The 19,210-nt window shown below is 48.6% G+C and overlaps 1 protein-coding gene across 4 annotated transcripts in view; it reads right to left on the bottom strand.

Annotated features, from left to right (window-relative positions):
- NOD1 (nucleotide binding oligomerization domain containing 1) overlaps positions 1-19,210 on the bottom strand; it is a 76,275-nt gene that overhangs the window by 27,370 nt on the left and 29,695 nt on the right. For 3 of the 4 annotated variants that reach the window (XM_030308177.1, XM_030308178.1, XM_030308181.1), the window contains exons 2-8: positions 13,711-13,807; positions 11,563-11,874; positions 10,484-10,658; positions 5,306-7,130; positions 2,538-2,621; positions 1,296-1,379; positions 386-469 (exon numbers count right to left, since the gene is read on the bottom strand). In XM_030308177.1, coding sequence (XP_030164037.1) covers positions 386-469; positions 1,296-1,379; positions 2,538-2,621; positions 5,306-7,130; positions 10,484-10,658; positions 11,563-11,763 — 2,453 coding nt within the window. In that variant the 5' untranslated portion in view covers positions 11,764-11,874; positions 13,711-13,807. The other variant, XM_030308180.1, reaches the window with a different exon arrangement.

The following is a 19,210-nucleotide window of genomic DNA, read 5'->3' on the forward strand; positions in this document are numbered from 1 at the left end:
TTCTGTGTCTCCCTCTCTCTCTGCCCCTCCCCCGTTCACGCTCTGTCTCTCTCTGTCCCAAAAATAAATAAACGTTGAAAAAAAAATTAAAATCATAAATCTTCTTAAAACGCCTTCCCAAGATGAAGAACATCGGCCCGCAGAAGCTTACCACCTCGGGCTAGAACGGCACCCCCTCCGTTTGCTGGTGGCCATCACCGACTTGTGCAGCAATGAAATAAAAGTCTGCGCAGCTGAGGTTGCCGGCAATCCTGGGACTTCCCCAAACGGTTCCCAGTCCCCGTGCAGAAGCCAGAGGCGTGCCAGGGAGGATGCCCTCTGCGGCCTCCCCACAGCCGGCGCTCTCGCGCCCAGGACAGGCTCAGGTGCCTCTGCCTCTACTCACCCAACTTCAAAGATGGACTTGCTCTTCTTCACAGCCAGGGCGAGACACTTTCCTCCTTCACTCGTTATTTTGTTCTCCCCCAGTCTGCAGAGAGAGCCGTGCGCACGTCAGCTCCCAGCTGTGAGGGGACTCCGCTGTCGGCACCCTCGTCCCCAGCGCGGGGCCCCTCTTGGGAGGTGTGGGCTTTGCCCTGGGACCCGCGGCACCCATGCCCTGGGCTTCCTCTCGAGGAAGGACCCAAAGCCCTAAGGAGAGCCGCCGGATTCCTCTCCAGGAGGTGGTCGGGTGTCTGCCGAAACTTAGGGACCCGTAAATAACCGCCTTTAAACGTCACTCGTTTCCATCAGCAGGCCAGGGAGGCGCCCCGTTCAAGTGCAAGTGGCCAGCCTGTGTGTGTTCCCGGCCCCAGTGCCGTTCCAGGGGCTCCTCCGGGCCTGGCGCTCCGTCACCTTTGGCAGAGCATTTCTGTGACGGGACCGAGGATCAAGCCCCTGCTTGCAAGCAGATGGGTGCTATGTCTGAATGGCTGTGTTCCCCCCCAAATCCATATTCTCAAATCCTAACCCCTAAAGTGATGGGATTAGGAGGCAAGGCCCTTGGAGGTGATTCGGTCGTGAGAGTGGAGCCGTCACGAATGGGATCAGTGATTTATTAGAAGAGGCCCCACACAGCTCCCTTGCCAAGATTTCCCCCCAAGGTAGGTGGCCCTGCCTCACCCTCAGGGCACGATTCCTCCCTGCGGTCAGCTCTCCTTTCCACACACAGGTCTCTCAATTTGACCCACGTGGCCTGGGGCAAGTGGAAGGCTTTAGGGCGAGTGCACCTTCTGGTGACTTATATTCTGTGTCTGAATGATGAAGGGGTGACCCACAGGGGCTCCCGAATAAGCCGCCACACCCAGCCCACTCACTTCAAGTGCGTGAGGCCCTTGCACTCGTCCAGGATTCTGGCGATGTACCGGGCTCCGACATCGGTGATCTGGTTGTTATACAGGCTTGGAGAGAGAGCACAGCGTGAGACTTTGGGACCCCCGGCGTCGGCTTTTTTGGGTTTTTTTTTTCTTGGTACAGTTGACACTGTTGCATTACTTTCAGGTGTACAACATAGTGAATCCACAGGTCTACGAGTTATGCTACGTTCGCTACAAGCGTGGCCACCGTCGGTCACCAGACAATGCTCTCACAGTATCACCACGTTCCTTGCGCTGTCTGTCCCTTTTATTCTCGCGTCCCCACGGGACATTTTTAAGTGGGTATGTGCTGGCTGCCGATACCTGAAGTCTGGGCTGAAAGGAGAGAGGAAGGGCACACAGAGAGCAGTTTGGGGCTCGGGGGTCTCGAAGGCCGGGTGCAGAGCCAGCTCCGCCACTTTCCCAGCCTCTGCTGCTGCCTCTGCGATGACGAGGAAGAATCACCGTGCCCCCACGGGGTCATTAGGATGATTATGTGCGACCAGTCAAGCAGCAAGTGATGGGTATTTTTCGATTAAGGTCACAAGCAGCAGCTTGAGGGACAGTGAGTGTTGGAAGCTCCCGTCTCCCTGTTAGTCATTTTACCGCCTCGTACCAATTCAACAAGAAGGCAGAAAAAAGCGGAAAGTGATAAACAGACAGGTTTCAAGTGCTCAGCAGTTTGGCGACTGATGTGGAGCCTTTTGTGGGCTTTATCCCAACTGCTCTGAATATTCATACGTTTTGCTACAGGTAGATTCAATTACTTGAAACCCGGGTAATGCCCTCGACCTCACTGGCCATATCACTTTTACATGGCACATACACTGACTCCGGATTTGTGTCTTTCGCTCAGGGCTCTGGATGAGGGATTGTGGATCCACAATCTAATACGTAGACAGCATCTGGCATTTATAAAAGGCAGCCCTAGCCACTCCCTCAGCAACCCCCAGTCACCGCTTGTAAAATACTGGCCTGGATTAGGATCTCAATGGACAAGTGAAAGACACTTCTGGGCTTGCTCAAAGAGTGGGCTGCTGGCCGAGCCAAGAGCAGAACCCAAGACTCCTGGCCCCCTGTCCAGGGCTCTTTCTGGTGGCTCGGCCATCATTCCAACCCTCCAGTGACTCGCACGAACGGCAGTTTCCTGCTCCTCTGTATTATCACTACACAACTGATCTGGTGCTGTAGAGGAATACGTACCCTAAAAACGTCAGAATTTTGTATTTGGTCAGCTCTTCACATAACACCTTTACCCCGCTGTCAGTGATCTGGTTTACGCTGAGTCTGAAACAAAACAGCAAAGGAAGCTGAATCACGGCAGCTGCTCACTATGGAGGAGTATGAAGGCCACAAGATCCAGAAGCCTGTAGGTCCTGGAGTTTTCCCAGCTATAAACGCTCCCCTGAGACAGTGGCCATGGCAGTCAGCCACAGAGCTCCTAAAGGATCTGGGCGTCGTGGGGCCAACAGACCCACGCGGAACTGGCCCGTCAGCAAGACCACAGCAGAGCCCTGACTCGACACGAGGGCTACGAGAGACACATAAAGGACACGTGAGGCCGGTCACCTCTGACAGCCTGCATTTGCGGGTGGCCTACGTGTCGGTCAGGCCTTCTCTGTGGCTCTCACAACACAGCAGGGGCTGTGGATTTGGAAACGTGTGGAGCGGCTTGTAGTGATGGCAAGGCTCGGGGAGGGAAGGCCCCGCCACCTGGCAAGGGGGGGCCAGAGCTATCAGGTGTCCTGCGAAAGGCTGGACAGTCCCCACAAGAACTGTCTCACCCGCAGCGCCAACAGCCTCCCCATCTGGAGGTCACATTTACAGATGGGGGCAGGAAAAGAGAGCCTTCGGGATGATGGATCTCTCCTGCACAAGGGCGGGCCATTCACGGGAACTGTTCTGCACAGTCCCTGTACTAACAGGATATTTTGATGTGGCTAACATGTGAATTTTTTTTTTTTTTTTTTTTTACTACCAAGTAATCTGTGTAACAAACTACCCTGATTTTCTCAATCCTTCACCCCGTTGTTTACATGAGGCTGAGGGACAGAGGGAGGCTCAGGGATGGAGGAGGGTGAGGGAGCAGGGGTCGGTGAGACAGTAATCCAAGGGTCAGCAAACTTTTTCTGTAAAAGGCCACAGAGCAAATATGTGAGGCTCTGAGGACCATGTGGTCTCTATTGCAATTATTTGGCTCCACAGTATGAAGCAACTGTGGGGCGCCTGGGTGGCTCAGTCGGTTAAGCGCCTGACTTCAGCTCAGGTCACGAACTCATGGTTTGTGAGTTCGAGCCCCGCATGGGGCTCTGTGCTGACAGCTCAGAGCCTGGAGCCTGCTTCCGATTCTGTGTCTCCCTCTCTCTCCCCCCCCCCCCCCCCCACTCCTGCTCGCGCGCTCTCTCTCAAAACTGAATAAACGGTAAAAAAAAAAAATTTTTTTATAGTGTGAAGCAGCTGATATGTAAACATATGGGTGTGGCTATGTTCCAATAAAACTTTATTTACAAACACAAACCCTGGGACAAACTGTGCCAGCAAGCTGACATCTCTAATAAGTGAAAGGCTGAACACGTTTGATTTTTAGGCCACGTCAAAATGATCAGGTCAGCTACTCAGGGCCCCTCCTCCCAAGGTGCCCACCTTGGTGCTGGGGCACACTGTGTACACACACCGCGTGGCCATCCCAGGGTGGCAGAGGCTGCTAGTCACTTCCAATATCTGTGCTTTCTTAGAAATAGGATCCCCCATTTTTTGAACTGGGCGCATGATTAAGTTTGCCCCTGTGAAATGTAAGCAGAAGTCTCATTAGCCATAGCTGACAAGTTCTCAAAAGAATGAGGTATGTCCTTCTTTGCTTGCCCCTTCTTCTTCCTGGAGGCTGGAACGTCAACAGAATGGCTGGAACTAAGCAGCCATATTGGGCCAAGAGGTGGAAATCAGGTAGTGAGGGCAGCAAGGCCACTGTAAGGCTGAAGACAGCCTGGGCTCCAAAGATAGCTACTTGGGGCAGGAGCGCCACCTTGGAGCACTCCATCTTAGGAGATGAGCACAGGGAGACCACGGTGTGTGAGAGTGCCCCAGGCGGAGAGCACAGGCCTGGGCTCCTTGCATCTCACTGCCCCCACATAAAGTACACTCTAGCATTGGTGTAACAGGTACCCAGAACCAGTTCCAAATCCCCTCTCCCCATCAGAAATGCATGAGCCAAGTTATGGAGAACTGATACCGTCAGAGAGATTTACAAGCTGTCTTTTATACAGGAAATGCTAACAGGAGAAAGCAGACTGGCCTCCTTCCTCTAAACCACCAAACAGGAAACCACTCAAAAGTGAGCATTCTGTACTAAGATCCCTGGCAGCTCAGGGCAGCTGGCTTTGATCGTGGAAAGTAACAGAGGCCAGTGAGCACACAGTCTGCTTTTTATGCAATCCCAAAAGCACCCACGTGCCAGAAACCCCTCACTGGCTATCTTTGAGCCTCCCATGAATCTCACAAGATTCATTCTTTAGGATTCTGCCTCTACCATGGCCCTGCTGTGTGACCTTGAGAACATCTCTGTGCCTCCACACCCTCGTTTGCCAGAATGAAGGTAAGAGTCCCTACCACCTTAGAGGGTTGCTAAGAGGATTAAATCAGATAAAGTTTGTAATGCACTTCACCCTTTCTCAATAAACGCCGGTTGTTATTACTGTAATTGCTAGGATACCAGCGTCTCCTTCTTCCAGATGAGGGCTCAGAGAGGCTAAGCAACTCACTCGATGCCCAGCCGGGGCCGACCCAGCTCTGCCCGCTGCGGAGGCTTCTCTCCCAGCTGTCTGCCACCGTGAGATAGAATAGGCTCGGGTGCCCCCAACACCAGGGGTCACGAGTGCCAGGGTAATTCAGGAGCTCCTACCCCAGGAGGCTCCTCCTGGTGTTTCCCCGAGCTCGGCCCGCCCCGGGCTGCTCCCTGTGCCTGGCGGCCTCACCTGATGACCGTGAGGCGGCTGAAGCAGGGCTGCAGCTCCCGCACGCCGTAGTCGTTGAGGTTGTTGTTGTCCAGGTCCAGGGCGAGCCGCTTGCGGAGGTGGTGCAGGACGAACGAGAGGGCGCTGCAGTCGGCCGAGCAGGCGTTGCAGTAGGTCAGCTTGAGGTAGTTGGCACAGATGCCCTTGGCCGCCAGCCGCCCCACCTTCTCGCTCTGCGTCTCGTAGATGCAGCGCAGCATCCAGATGAAGGTGGGCATGGCCTGCACCTGGTTGTAGCCCTGGTACTGGAGCCGGGGCAGGCTCTTCAGGTGGGCCCGCAGGCTGGCAAACAGGTGCGCCCACAGGGCCTTGCGCTTTCTCCGCAGGACCGCCGCGGGCACCAGGTGCCGCAGGAGTTTCTGCTTGGCCTTGGACAACAGCCCGCACAGGAAGAGGTTGGTGAACTGGAAGTGATCCTTGTTCTTGAAGAGGTCCTCCCCGGCCAGGCCGGGGCCCCTCAGACACCGCACAGGGAGAAAGGAGGGGTAGCAGGACTCCGCGGCCGCCTCGCCAGGAAGCCCACACTCCCGGAAGAACCTGAGCAGCTGCTGCGTGCCTACCTTGTCGTCCGCCACGAGAAAGAAGGCGGTAAAGAAGGCCTGGAGGGTGACGTGGAAAAACTCATAGGCCTGCTGGTCACCCCCGAGGCCCTGCTCTGGCACGGCCCGCAGGAAGCCCAGCTGCAGCTCTCCGTCCTGCAACTCGGCGGCCCGCACGTCCTCCTGGCCAAAGACGAAGAGGTTCTTCTCCATGCCCTGGTGGGCCACCCGCCCCAGCGAGCGCAAGGCGGCGCCGCCGGCGCGGAAGGTCTCCGTCCGGCTGCGCGTGTTCCGCTGGACCAGGCTGGTGGGCTGCGTCCTGTTCAGGTGGACCTCGGTGATCAGCAGGAAGACGTCGGTCAGGGTCACCGTGCAGTCAGGCAGCTGCGTGGAGATGTCCGCAACACTGTGGAAGTGCTGGAAACAGCGGAAGACGATCCAGCAGAAGAGGGGCACGGCGCACAGGCTGCAGAGGTTGGGGTTGGCCTCCAGGTGGGCCAGCAGGCGGTCCCGCACGGCGGGCTCGGGGAACACCCTCTGGGTGTAGGCCCGCAGCTGGCTGGGCGAGAAGCCCCGCAGAAACACCTTCTTGCGGAGGAGCTGGCGCGGGATCTCGACGCCCGTGCGGGCCGTGAGCAGCTTGGCGGCGCCCTTGAGCAGCTTCCCGCTGAGCAGGTTGGCCAGCAGGGCCAGGGGGTGGGCGGGCTCCCAGGGGGAGGAGGTGTCAGGCACGCTGCTCAGGTCGAAGTCCGAGTGCAGCTCGTCCAGGCCGTCGAAGGTGAAGAGGGCCGTGTGGGGGAAGCGCAGCAGGAAGGCGAACACCTCATCCGGGTCCTGCTCCGGGTAGCAGTAATGCTTAAAGAGCAGGTCCTGCAGGCACAGCGCGTCGTCGTCCTTGAAGCAGCTGAACACGCGGCAGCGGAAGTGGAAGAAGAACTTGAACTCCGCGTCCAGCAGCCCCGCGGCCCACAGGCCCTGCAGCCGCTGAAGCAGCATGGACTTGCCCACGCCGGCGTCCCCGAAGATGAAGATGGTCTCGCCCTGCTCGCTGAGGACGCCGGTGGCGTGGTCCAGCAGGCAGGCCAGGCTGCCCAGCAGGCCCAGGCTCTCGTTCCTGAAGCCCACCAGCTCCACGATGGTGTCCGTGTACATCTCCTCCAGCAACAGCTCCTCCTTCTGGGCGTAGCACAGGATGAACTTGGAGTCGAGGCCCAGTTGCTGTCGCAGCTTCTGGGTGTACCTGCTCACTGGAGGGGGTCGGGGGGAAGACAGCCAGTTCCATTGAAACTCTTTAAGTAATCTCCACACCCAACATGAGTCTCGAACTCATAACCCCGAGATCAAGAGCCATATGTCCCCCTTGACTGGGCCAGCCAGGCATCCCCTGAAACTCCTATTGTTGAGGCAGAGATTGCCTTGACCATTCTTTTGCTTATCACTCTGCTCTGAAAACAACCGGTAGTCTTACAAAACTACATGCCAACACTTTTGGTGAGAAAATACATTTGACATTAATCCCGATTATAAATGAGCTGTGCCAAATCGCCAAAACGGAGTAAACTGAGATGAAAACTAGCCTTATTCAACCCGAGGGTCACTGACTTAGCGCCTGCCCACAGGGGAGCTGGCAGTAACATGCTCTCATGGGCGTGGACTTAAGCAAACCTGAGCTAGAGATGGGCCTTACACAGAGAGGGAGGTGGTCCTTCCCCAGACGAGAGGCTCTTCAATAAATGCCTTGCAGATACTTTGGTGGGTGGGGGGCTAGGTGGTTAGTGGGGTAAGCTTCCCAGTTGGGCTCAGGTCAAGATCTCCCGGTTCGTGAGTTCAAGCCCCGCACCGGGCCCCACGCTGGCGGCACAGAGCCTGCTTGGGATTCTTTCTCTGCCCCTCCCCCCACTCATGCAGGAGAGCTCTTTCTCTCAAAATAAATAAACTTTAAAAATACTTCGGGATTTTAATTATAATTCAGGTACAAAAATGAGACATACATGCCCATTTCCAAATTCATCTATAACTTTTTCCCATCAACTTAGACCAGCTTGGCTGCCTGCTTAAAATTTGTGAGTTATATTTTTTATAGCTTTCGTAAGGCATAACTTACATACTATAAACTCACATATTTTACAATAGGCATTGTATACTACTCAACGATTTTTTACTCAATTTCCAAAGTTATGCAAACACCGCCACAATCCAGTTCTAAAATATCTCCATCATGAGCCCACTTCTAGCCAATCTCTGCCCCTGGCCCTAGGCAACTACCAGTCTTCTTTCTGTCTCTATTAGTTTGCCTTTTCTGGACATTTCATATAAACAGAATCACGCGATATATAGTCTTTCATGTCCGGCTTTGCAGAGTGACTCATACTTTAAAAGCAAGACCAAAGTAGCTGGTTAAAGGAACCAGTGGAGACATCTTTTGAAAGAATTATTCCTCACAGGCAGGAACATTTTTCTTTTCTCCTGTGGAAGGAAACAGAATGAAGCAGGAAGGAGCATTAAGTGCTAACAATGGCCACAGGTATCTGCCAGAGCTTGGCCCTGACATTGCTGGTTGGCCTGGTTTCCCCTAAACACACACCTGATTGTCTGGGACTTTGTCCTTTTTTGTGTGTGTTCAAGGTCAAACTAGGTTCTTTAAACATCAGAGTCTGGGAGCCTGGTGCGAGGATATTTTCAACAAGTGTCTCAAACTAGAGAGAGCACAGGCATGGAGAGAAGACTCCCTGGTTCCCAGACCAGATCATGGCCCCGATTACGTGGGCTCACTGCAGCTTGAACTGCTCTTGTCCTTATCACCATGCGCAAATACACATTTTTGTGATTACCGTCGGGGCTCCTTCACTGGCCTCCGAGCTCCCTGAAAACAAGAACCACGTCTGATCTGCTCCACACGGAACCCGTGGCACCAACACAACGCCTTTGCCCATAGTGGGTACATCATTAATACCTGTTGGACTAATGGATTAGCTAATGCAGTACCACTGTGCTTTGGAAATAAGGATTGGCAACTAGAGGTGATAGAAGAATAATTTGCCTAGAATAAATCCCCCAACGAGTAAGAATCCTGGGCCAGATGTCTTCCTACAGACCATGTGAAGACGAGTTAATACCTATTCTTCTCGAACTGTTCCAAAAAAATAGAAATAGAAGGAAAACTTCCAAACTCATTCTCCAAAGCCAGCATTGCCTTGATTCCAAAACTAGACAAAGACCCCAGTAAAAAGAAGTATAGGCCCATATCCCTGATGAACATGGATGCAAAAATTCTCGACAAGATACCAGCAAATCGAATTTGACAATACATTAAAAGAATTATTCACTGGGGCACCTGGGTGGCTCAGTCGGTTAAGGGTCTGACTCTTGATTTCAGCTCAGGTCATGATCTCACAGTTTATGAGTTTGAGCCCCGCATCAGGTTCTGCACTGACAGTGTGGAGCCTGCTTGAGATTCTCTCTCTCCTTCTTCATCTCTCTCTGCCCCTCCCCTGCTTGTGTGCTCTCTCTCTCAAATAAATAAACTTTAAGGAAAAAAAAAAAAGAATTATTCACCATGATCAAGTGGGATTTATTCCTGGGCTGCAGGGCTGGTTCAATATTCACAAATCAATCAACGTGATACACCACATTAATAAAAGAAAGGATAAGAACCATACGATCCTCTCGGTAGATGCAGAAGAAGTATTTGACAAAATACAGCATCCATTCTTGATAAAAACCCTCAACAAAGTAGGGACGGATGGAACATCCCTCAACATTAACTGTTGCCGTTAACTGTACCCCAAACGTAAAGGTCATATATGAAAGACCCATTGCTAATATCATCCTCAACGGGGAAAAACTGAGAGCCTTTCCCTTACGGTTAGGAACGAGACGAGGATGTCCACTCTCACCCTTACTATTTAACATAGTACTGAAAGTTTTAGCCTCAGCAATCAGACAACAAAAAGAAATAAAAGGCATCCAAATTGGCAAGGAAGAAGTCAGACTTTCACTATTTGCAGGCAACATGAAACTGTATGTAGCAAACGTGAAAGACTCACCAAAAAAATTGCTAGAATACATGAATTCAGCAAAGTCACAGAATATAAAAACCAACATGCAGAAATCTGTTGCGTTTCTATACACCAATAAGGAAGCAGCAGGAAAAAAAAAATCAAGGAATTAATCTCACTTGCCATTAACTGTACCCCTAAACAATAAGATACCCAGGAATAAACCTAACTAACTAAAGAGGAGATCTTTGGGAAGATTTTAAAGAGGAAAAAAATTCATTCTTGAATTTGTGCAACCATTAAACTGTCTATATATGTCAGAACAGTAAGTAACCAAGAGGTCACGAGAGAGGCCATTCCCACAATTGCACAGGCCTCTATACAGATCAGACCAGCTATGTGGGCTCGGTTCAGTCACAGTCCCCAGGCTGCCCTTGGACAACAGGGAACACAACACTGGGCCTACTGCCTGATGTAGAGGCCAGGGCTGACCGTGGTGGACCACGCTTTCATGCGCTGCTGGGCCCACACACCGCAGCATTTCCAAACCCCAGGGCCTGGCTTGCTTGGTGTCTGCAGTTCCCCATGGGGAGGACTCGTACCTGGGTCAGTGTTGACGACAACTCTGCTCCGAATGAGCTCGGAGGGGGAGAAGCCAGTCTCCAACAGCCAAGGCCTGAGATCCACGTAAGCATCTGCAAGTTGCTGGAGCACGTAGAGGAAGAACTCGGACACTTCCTCGCCCTTGCTCTGTACCAGATCCAGAATTTTGCGAACCTTGGTAAGAAATTAGACCACACGGCTCTGAGAAACCAGGCTTCCATGAACCCAAAAGTAAAAAGGTCAGACTGGCCCAAGAGGTGTGCCCACCCCCAGGATTCTTCCTGTGTCTCCTTGTCCCTCGTCACCTAACACTATTGCCGGCCAGGAGTGAGTGTTGCAGGGAGAAAGTTACCTCTTGGGCATAATGAGGTGGGTGCTGGGCCACAGAGCAAGGGGCTAACAGACCCCCATGGAAGTTACACCCTAAAAAAGGCTTTTTGTGTTATTCAAAATGCACGAAAAAATCACGTAAGTCAGTTACTGGGCTTCCCCCAGAAACCCTCTGTCTCCTCAGAGCCTGGCAGGATCACGTGACAAACAAGTTCTGTCACTCCTTGACCCAAAGAGTGTTCAGTCTTGCAATTCTCTTTTTCAGGAGATGACACAAAGCTAAAATGAAACTAAGGGCTGTTAAGACCTCCTCCAGTGGCGTATGGAAAAGTCTTTACTGTGGACCCAGCCTGGGACACAGTTGTTCCCAAATCAGAGGCAAGGCCATTCTCAGAGCCTTACCCAGCAGTGAGCAGCTCTTTGGAGTCTAAAGGCACTGAATGAACATCACTGCTAAGGTGTGAGGTGGTCATTTTCTTTTTCTCTCCTCCTACTCGAAAGTGGATTGAAATCAACCAGTTTGGGAGGCAGTACACAGAGCGAGGAGAGCAGAGACGTAAGAGGAGTCTGCCCTCAATGCGCACACAAAAAGCAAAATGTGCAATTGTGTAATCAGCTGATAACCCCAGCGTTTCTGTTTTATCAACGACCCCAGTGGGAAATTCCGCCAATGTACTAAACTCTCAGAGGTCCTCACTCAGATCAGCGGGAGAAGCCTCTTCTGGCTACCAGCCCCTGTCACCCGCACCTTGTCAGGCTGTGTGGGGCAGGCACACACGATCTCCGCATCTTCAGAGGAGAAGTAGTCATTCTTCAGCAAGTTGTCCACCAGACACTGGGTGTTGCGGATGTGAGTGACCAGAAGTTCCCGGTTGATTTTCAACAACTTAACGTGGGAGTGAGACTCCGATGGAATGATTCCCATCTCACCGTGGCCCTGCTTTTCCATGGCTAAAGGAGCAAGCAGCTACTCTGCCCAAATTCATCTTTGGCTACACGTATCTTCCTGGCAGAAGGGCAATCAGGATCCAGGGCTCCTGCCTCTCTCTCCGTAATGCCCCTAAAGAGACCAACGAAGTCACCAGTGAAACCAAAGCCATGGGAAAGATCCCTCCCTGCCCTTTGGTCCTGGAATTTCTCTACTTCAAGCAGGAGGAGTCCTGCTTAAGATGGTGATCCGAGATGTATTAAAGAAAAAAATCTTAATTGAATGGCTTCTGCTTGTGGGTTACATGCCTAGAGAGGGTGACCAGAAATATATAGCAAATATACAGCAAAACTTGTTTATTTCCTTTTGAATAAAACAAAAGTGTGCTTCAATCCTAGCCTGGAATAGGGATGGAAAGATATATTATTTTCCATAAAAAGGTTAACCGGGACTGGAGGTTTCCACATACCCCAAGAGGGGAGCACCCAGAATTGGGAGCAAAGGAGCCACGGGGTGGGAGGGGTTGTTGTGGGGGGTAGGGTCTGAGCGCAAAATGGCCTGAGGAGGGAGACAGGCAGCATGAAGTCTCCTGTGGTAGCGAAGCCTCCAGGAACCTGGGCACAGTGACGTCTCGGTCATTACTGCCCATTCTGGGTTGTGCTGTAGCCCTCCTGCATCCCTGCTCTAGCTATCCTCACACCTCCAGCAAAGTCTGCCATATACAAGCACCTCAGGCAATTAAGGAGGAGCAATGGCCATGTGTGGAATAAAATGGGGCAGGGGGAGGGCAAGAAGGAAGGTGACATGGACTTCAAGTGGCAGATGACCAGGAAGGGCCATCTCCCTGGAAACCCTTGAAACCCTTGTGCACCTGCTGAGCCTTCTGTCTGGGTAGAAATAGGGACCCAAGCCATTTTATGTGGGTATTAAAAACTAACTTGGGGGGCACCTGGGTGGCTCAGTCAGTTGAGCGTCCGACTTCAGCTCAGGTCATGATCTCACGGTTTGTGGGTTTGAGCCCTGTGTCGGGCTCTGTGCTGACAGTGTGGAGCCTGCTTGGGATTCTGTTTCCCTCTCTCTCTGCCCCTACCCTGCACATGCTCTCTCTCAAAAGAAAGACAAACAAACATTAAAAACTAAAAAAAAAAAAACAAACACAACTAACTTGGGTTCACCTGAGCTAGATGAGATAAATAAACCTTCAAAAAAAATTTAAAAACCTAACTTTAAAACCTAATTTGAGCTACCCCAAATTGCGCTCATTATCTTTCTTGTTCCCTAAGATCCTGTGGCCATTTCTCCACTCATCCTTGTGTATATAAAATGGGTCATCATCTTAGAAGCAGAAAGGCCCCGACCTGGCCACTCAGTCCCTCATCTAGGTAGGAAAACTCATAGATTCAGACAGTGTTTAAACTTTTTGTTGTGCCCTGCCCGCACTCCCCCCCCCCCCCCCCGCCACAGCCACACATGACAGACCTGTAAACACAGCATCATTCATGTTTTACGAGCCCACGTCCGTTAACATTCAAGTCCAGCGGTTCTCAGCTTTTTCCCCCAAGTCACACATGAGGCTCCTGGTCTTTGACACACTTCCAGTTTTCCTTATTTTACTTATCAATTTGCTCAACATTGCAAGCCTTCCAGAGATTTCCCAGTGGGACCCCACGCAATAACTTTCCTTTTATAACCTGAGTGACTGAGCAAGAGAGACTACACTTGAACATTCTAAGCAGCAGGAGGCCAAGACATCTTTACCAAAAAAAAATAAACCAAAACCTTTCAGGGATGGAAATGATTGGTTAGTTACTGTTGTGCTAGTAACATGCTCACCTCTTAGATGTTAATGCAGCCTTTTCCGCTGAGGTCAACTGTATGCCCCATTTTAGGATCCACAGCTTTGGAAAACTGGTTCCCTGAAGGGACACCAGGTGATAATATTAAATTTAAATTAGGGGTTAACGATACCTTTTCAAGTTTCTGGCCTTATTCTTTGAAGTAAGTCAGAATATTTTAGAACAACATTCTCTCCTTAAATCTTCGATTTCCAACTTCTTTCTGGAACCTGCAACATAAAAAAAAAAAAAAGGTTTTCTTTGAAAATACTATTGCAATGAATGGCGAACAAACAAATGAAATTGACGACTAGATAGTTTCGAACCCAGAACTCAAGGATGCTGGGTACCACCTGGAGGGTCTTCCTCAGGGCAATGTTTTCTACATGTCATTCAGACAACACACTCACCTTTTTTTTTTTTTTTTTTTTTTTTGGCCATAATTGAGTCCTACCTGTACTTTATTTGCTTCACTTTGTGCTTTAAATTGACTGTTTTATTCTATTTTTTGTTTTACTTCTAGTATAGTTACTACACAGTGTAATAGTAGTTTCAGGGGTAGAATAGATTGATTCAGCACTTCCATATGTCACCTGTCACCCAGCGCTTATCACAGCAAGTGCACTCCTTAATCCCCATAAATAAACTATTTCGAAACCCAGATTTTTTTTTTTTTTTTTAAGTAGGCTTCCCACCCAGCACAGAGCCCAACGCGGGGCTTGAACTCATGACCCTGAGATCAAGACCTGAGCTGAGAACACTAAGCCACCCAGGAGCCCCAACACTCAGATTCATTTTATTTTTTTTATTTTATTTTATTTTATTTTATTTTATTTTATTTTATTTTATTATTTATTTTATTTTATTTTATTTTATTTTTATTATATGACATTTATTGTCAAATTAGTTTCCATAACAGATTCATTTTAAAGGAAATTTTATACTGCCATTGTAAGTGAAAACGATCACTTTCGATAAATAGAAAGTTACACAAAAATAAATCCGTCGGAAATAAAACCATTCTGTTGGATTCCAGCTCAACGGTGCTGCCTGGGGAGATCCGAGGTCTGAGGCTTGAGGGCTGTGTGCTCTTAGAAACATTGGAGGCCATTAAAGACACAGTAGGACAAACTGAGCCCTTTTTTCCCCTTTGGTGATAATCCTAAATCTGAGAGAACTGGAGAGAGAACTGCCCACTTCACGATGCTGTATTTTGCCGGCCACCACTCCTGCCGAAGGCAGCTTGAGATGGGTGTTACCTCTCATCTGTTCAAACCTAATCTGCATCCATCTGCAATGAGGGTCCAGTTTTACTCATGGCTCTAGCCTCTTCTGAGCCTGCGATTCCCACAAAACCAATGATCTCTCCCCTCAGCCTGCCCCATAATAGCCCCACAGACATTTCTACTGCTTACCATCAAAGGCAGAAACTTCAGTCTCCTGATTTAGAGCCACTTAGGCAAAGCAACAAATTATGTGCCAGCCAGCTGGCAAGGGGGCTATTGTACTATAATTTCCAAAGCCCTGGTTTGAGATTTAATCAGATTTGCAGAATGAGCTCAATTCAGCAGGAACTTACAGTAAAGAAAGCTGAACCTGCCCAGGTATACAGAATCCAAGGGTAGACGGAATATATATCATAGGACACGATAGAGAAATTCAGTTCATAGGCATCTGGAATACCAAGCAGAGTCAGGGATCTCCTGGCCCTAACAGGGGATCCATTACTATCTTTGCCTGGTAAAAGGTGGGTCTGGCTAATGAGGCCAGTCTAGTTGTCACTTCCAGGCAAACAGAAGACCAAGGTTGGCCAGGGTCAGGTTTGGTGAGCTGGGCCTGCTCCGATGGGTGGGGCTCTCCCGGGCAGTGGTGCAGAGCCAAGAAGACAGAAGGTGGAGATCCTGGTGAGGCATGTCCAAGAAACAACCATAGAAAACATGAAGCCAATGGAGGTGGCCGGAAAAACTAGACAGACCCATGGCAGAATAAAAGAGGAAGATGAAGCACAGGAACGAAGCAGAAAAGGTCAGGGAAGGGCCAGTCTACCACCTGAAGCCATCTCTTGTGACAAAGGCAAGCGGGGGTAGAGCCTATTGGTGGGGAGGGAGCCTCTTGGGAGCTGAGGGGTTTAGATGGCACCCCCACCCACTCCTCTTCTTCCTGGCTTTCTGATCTGCCCTCAGAGAGGTTTAGTTCCCAGGTAACAGAATGCCAGGGTCCATCCACCACCTTAGGCTCCTTATGGAAATCTGTGCCCAGGTCCCATTTTGGAATTTGATCTTCTAAGCTAAATATAAAGTCTGCAGAGCCTCAAAATAAATGAATGAATGAATGAATGAATGAATGAATGAATGAATGAATAAATAAATAAATAAATGGCTCAGGGAAGCTTCTCTGAAGAAAACAAAGCAAGTATTGGTGAAAGGCAGGCATTCAAAGGAAAAAAGAGGTAGAGACAGGAGAGAGACATTCTGTAAGACTATACAGCAAATGGTTGACTAGAAATGAAACGCAAGCCACATGTGCAATCTGAGATTTCCTAGTAGCCACATTAATGAATGTCAAAAGGAATCAATTTTAATGTTTTATTTAACCCAATGTATTAAATATATTATTGCAATATGTAATCAATATAGAATTAAGGAAATATCTTACATTCATTTTTTTTTTTCCATACTAAGACTCTGAAACCCAGTGTGCATTTTATACTTAGACCACTTCTCGGTTTGGACCAGCCACACATCAAGTGTTCGCCAACTACATGTGGCCAGGGGCTGCTGTGTTGGCACAGCTGTAGAGGAAGCACTGGATGCTGGTGTAGGAAGACATCAGAGCTCCTTCCTGTCCCTGTTGCATTTTAAATACCAATGCCACGAATGACTGAATTGGCTTTTCAGCTTAGTTTCGCAGAAAGTCAGTGAGGCAGGTAGTTAAAAAAGTGAGGTCACTGATAGTTCTGCCAGCTCAGAAAGGAAGTAAGTACTGGTTTATAGACCTACTGGTTTATAGTCGGTGTACAATTCCTTTCAACTATCACATACAAATTTACAGCTTTTTATGCTTCCAAAGATTAAAACTAAGAACTATTTTTTATCAAAGCATTTTTGTGAGGGGCGCCTGGGTGGCTCAGTCGGTGAAGCGTCTAACTTTAGCTCAGGTTGTGATGTCCCAGTTTGTGAGTTTGAGCCCCGCGTCAGGCTCTGTGCCGACAGCTCAGAGCCTGGAGTCTGCTTCGGATTCTGTCTCCCTCTCTCGGCCCTTCCCCGCTCACACTCTCTCTCTCTCTCCCTCTCAAAAATAAATAAATATGAAAAAAATGTGTTTTCAAATGCTATAGATAGTATAATGAGACGTTCACACACCATGGGTAGGAATGTACCCTGGTGGAGACCATCTGGGAACCCATTTGACAGAACATATCAAGAGCCTGTGAAAAGTTTGTTTTAGTGATTTCCCATTCTAGAGACCTGTCTTCTGCAAATATTTCCTATTCTAGAAGTCTGCCTTCTGAAAAGATTCAGAGGCTCTGACAATTTTGTGGGTTTTTTTTTTTAAACAGTTTTCTTCTGCTTCTAGCTGTAATACAGTAGCTTATGACTCCCACAGAGGTCAACTGCAGGTGAAGTGATCAACAAATTGGGGTATAATCATACAGTACAGTGCTATTCAACAATAAATATGAATGATACAACACGAATATCACAGATATTATGCTAAGAGAAACCAGACTCAAAAGAATCTGAATGATTCCATTCATACGATTCCAAAAATCTGACCTAGAAATCAGAGCAGTGGTTCCCTGGGGTGGGGAGTGGGAAGACAGGAGAAACTGCCTGCATAGAGAAACACGAGAAATTTCTGGGGAGACAGAAATGTCCTTTATCTTTTTTTGATAAGTTTTTTTTAAATGTTTATTTATTTTTTGAGAGAGAGAGAGAGAGAGAGAGTGAGTTCTGCAGCTCTGTGGAGGGTAGGGAGCCATTTTGGCAGAGACAGGACAGAGAGAGAGGGAAAATGTGGCGCGTGAGATTGCACAAGAAGAGCACTTCCCCTGGAAAGGAGCTTGACAGAAAGAGTGCAAACACAGGGCGCTTGACAAGAAATCTGTCCCCCAAAACCATTGATGGGTAGAAAGGAGAGGGTTTCAGTTCCACCAGGATTCTATAAACAGTGGAGGGCAGAGTCTGAAGGTTCAGAGCTCATTAACTGGTGGCGCTCCAGTGATAGAGTAGGGCAAAACCCCAGGAGTGGGCAGCACAGTCTGAGGGTTCCCTGTGTCTTGTGGGGAGAAGCTGTTCCCCTGCTTGGAGTACATGTGGTAGAGGCCATATGGCCTCCTCACAGGCAAAGTTCTCAGTGGACCCCAGAGAGAAGCCATGTTTGCTGGCATTGGGACAAAGACTTTAGAGTGTGGCAAATTGGCACTGGGTAGGTGTTGTGATTTGCCATAGACTTTTTTTTTCCCTCTATTCTATCAAGCTTCTTTCAACAAGCAGACTGAAACACACCTAGGATCAAGCTTCCTTTTTTTGATTTTGTTTTGTTTTTAATTTTTACGTTTTTATTTTTTATTTAATTTTTTTCTTCCTCCAAAATGACAAGATGTAAGAATTCACCCCAAAAGAAAGAATAGGAATAAATGACAGCCAGGGATTTAATCAACACAGATATAAGTAAGATGTCTAAACTAGAACTTAAAACCATGATTTTAAGAATACTAGCTGGGGTTGAAAAAAGCATAGAAGACACCAGAGAATCCCTTTCAGCAGAGATAAAAGAACTAAAATTTAGTCAGGCCAAAATAAAAAATGTTGTAACTGAGATGCAATCTTGAATGAATGCCGCGATGGTAAGGATGGATGAAGTAGAGCAGTGAATCAGTGATATAGAGGATAAAATTATGGAAAATAATGAAGCAGAAAAAAACAGGGAAACAAAGGCAAAAGCATGATATAAAACTTAGAGAACTCAGTGACTTATCAAAAATTAATAACATTTGAATCAGAGGAGTCCCAGAAGATGAAGAGAGAGGAAAAGGGACAAAAGGTTTATGCGAGCAAAATATAGTGGAAAACTTTCCTAATCTGGGGAAGGACACGGATATCAAAATCCAAGAAGCACAGAGAACTCCCATTAGATTCAACAAAAACCAACCATCACCCAAGGCATATCATAGTCAAATTCACAAAATATACAGAGAAGGAAAGAATTAGAAAGCAGAAAGGGGAAAAAAGTCCTTAACCTACAAGGGATGACAGATCAGGTTCGCAGCAGATCTGTCCACAGAAACCTGTCAGGACAGAAGGGAGTGGCAAGATATATTCAACGTGCTGACTCAGAAAAATATTCAGCCAAGAATTCTTTATCCGGCAAGGCTGTCATTCAAAATAGAAGGAGAGATAAAGACTTTCCCAGACAAATAAAAACTAAAGGAGTTTGTGACCATTAAACCAGCCCTACAAGAAATTTTAAGGGGACTTTTTGAGTGGAGAAGAAACTAAACAAAACAAAAAAGACCAAAAGCAACAAAGAAAGGACCAGAGAACATGACCAGAAACACCAATTCTACAAGCAACACAATGGCACTAAATTCATATCTTTCAGTACTCACTGTAAATGTAAATGGAATAAAT

The sequence above is a fragment of the Lynx canadensis genome, chromosome A2 (assembly GCF_007474595.2).
Source record: "Lynx canadensis isolate LIC74 chromosome A2, mLynCan4.pri.v2, whole genome shotgun sequence".
NCBI lineage: Eukaryota > Metazoa > Chordata > Mammalia > Carnivora > Felidae > Lynx > Lynx canadensis.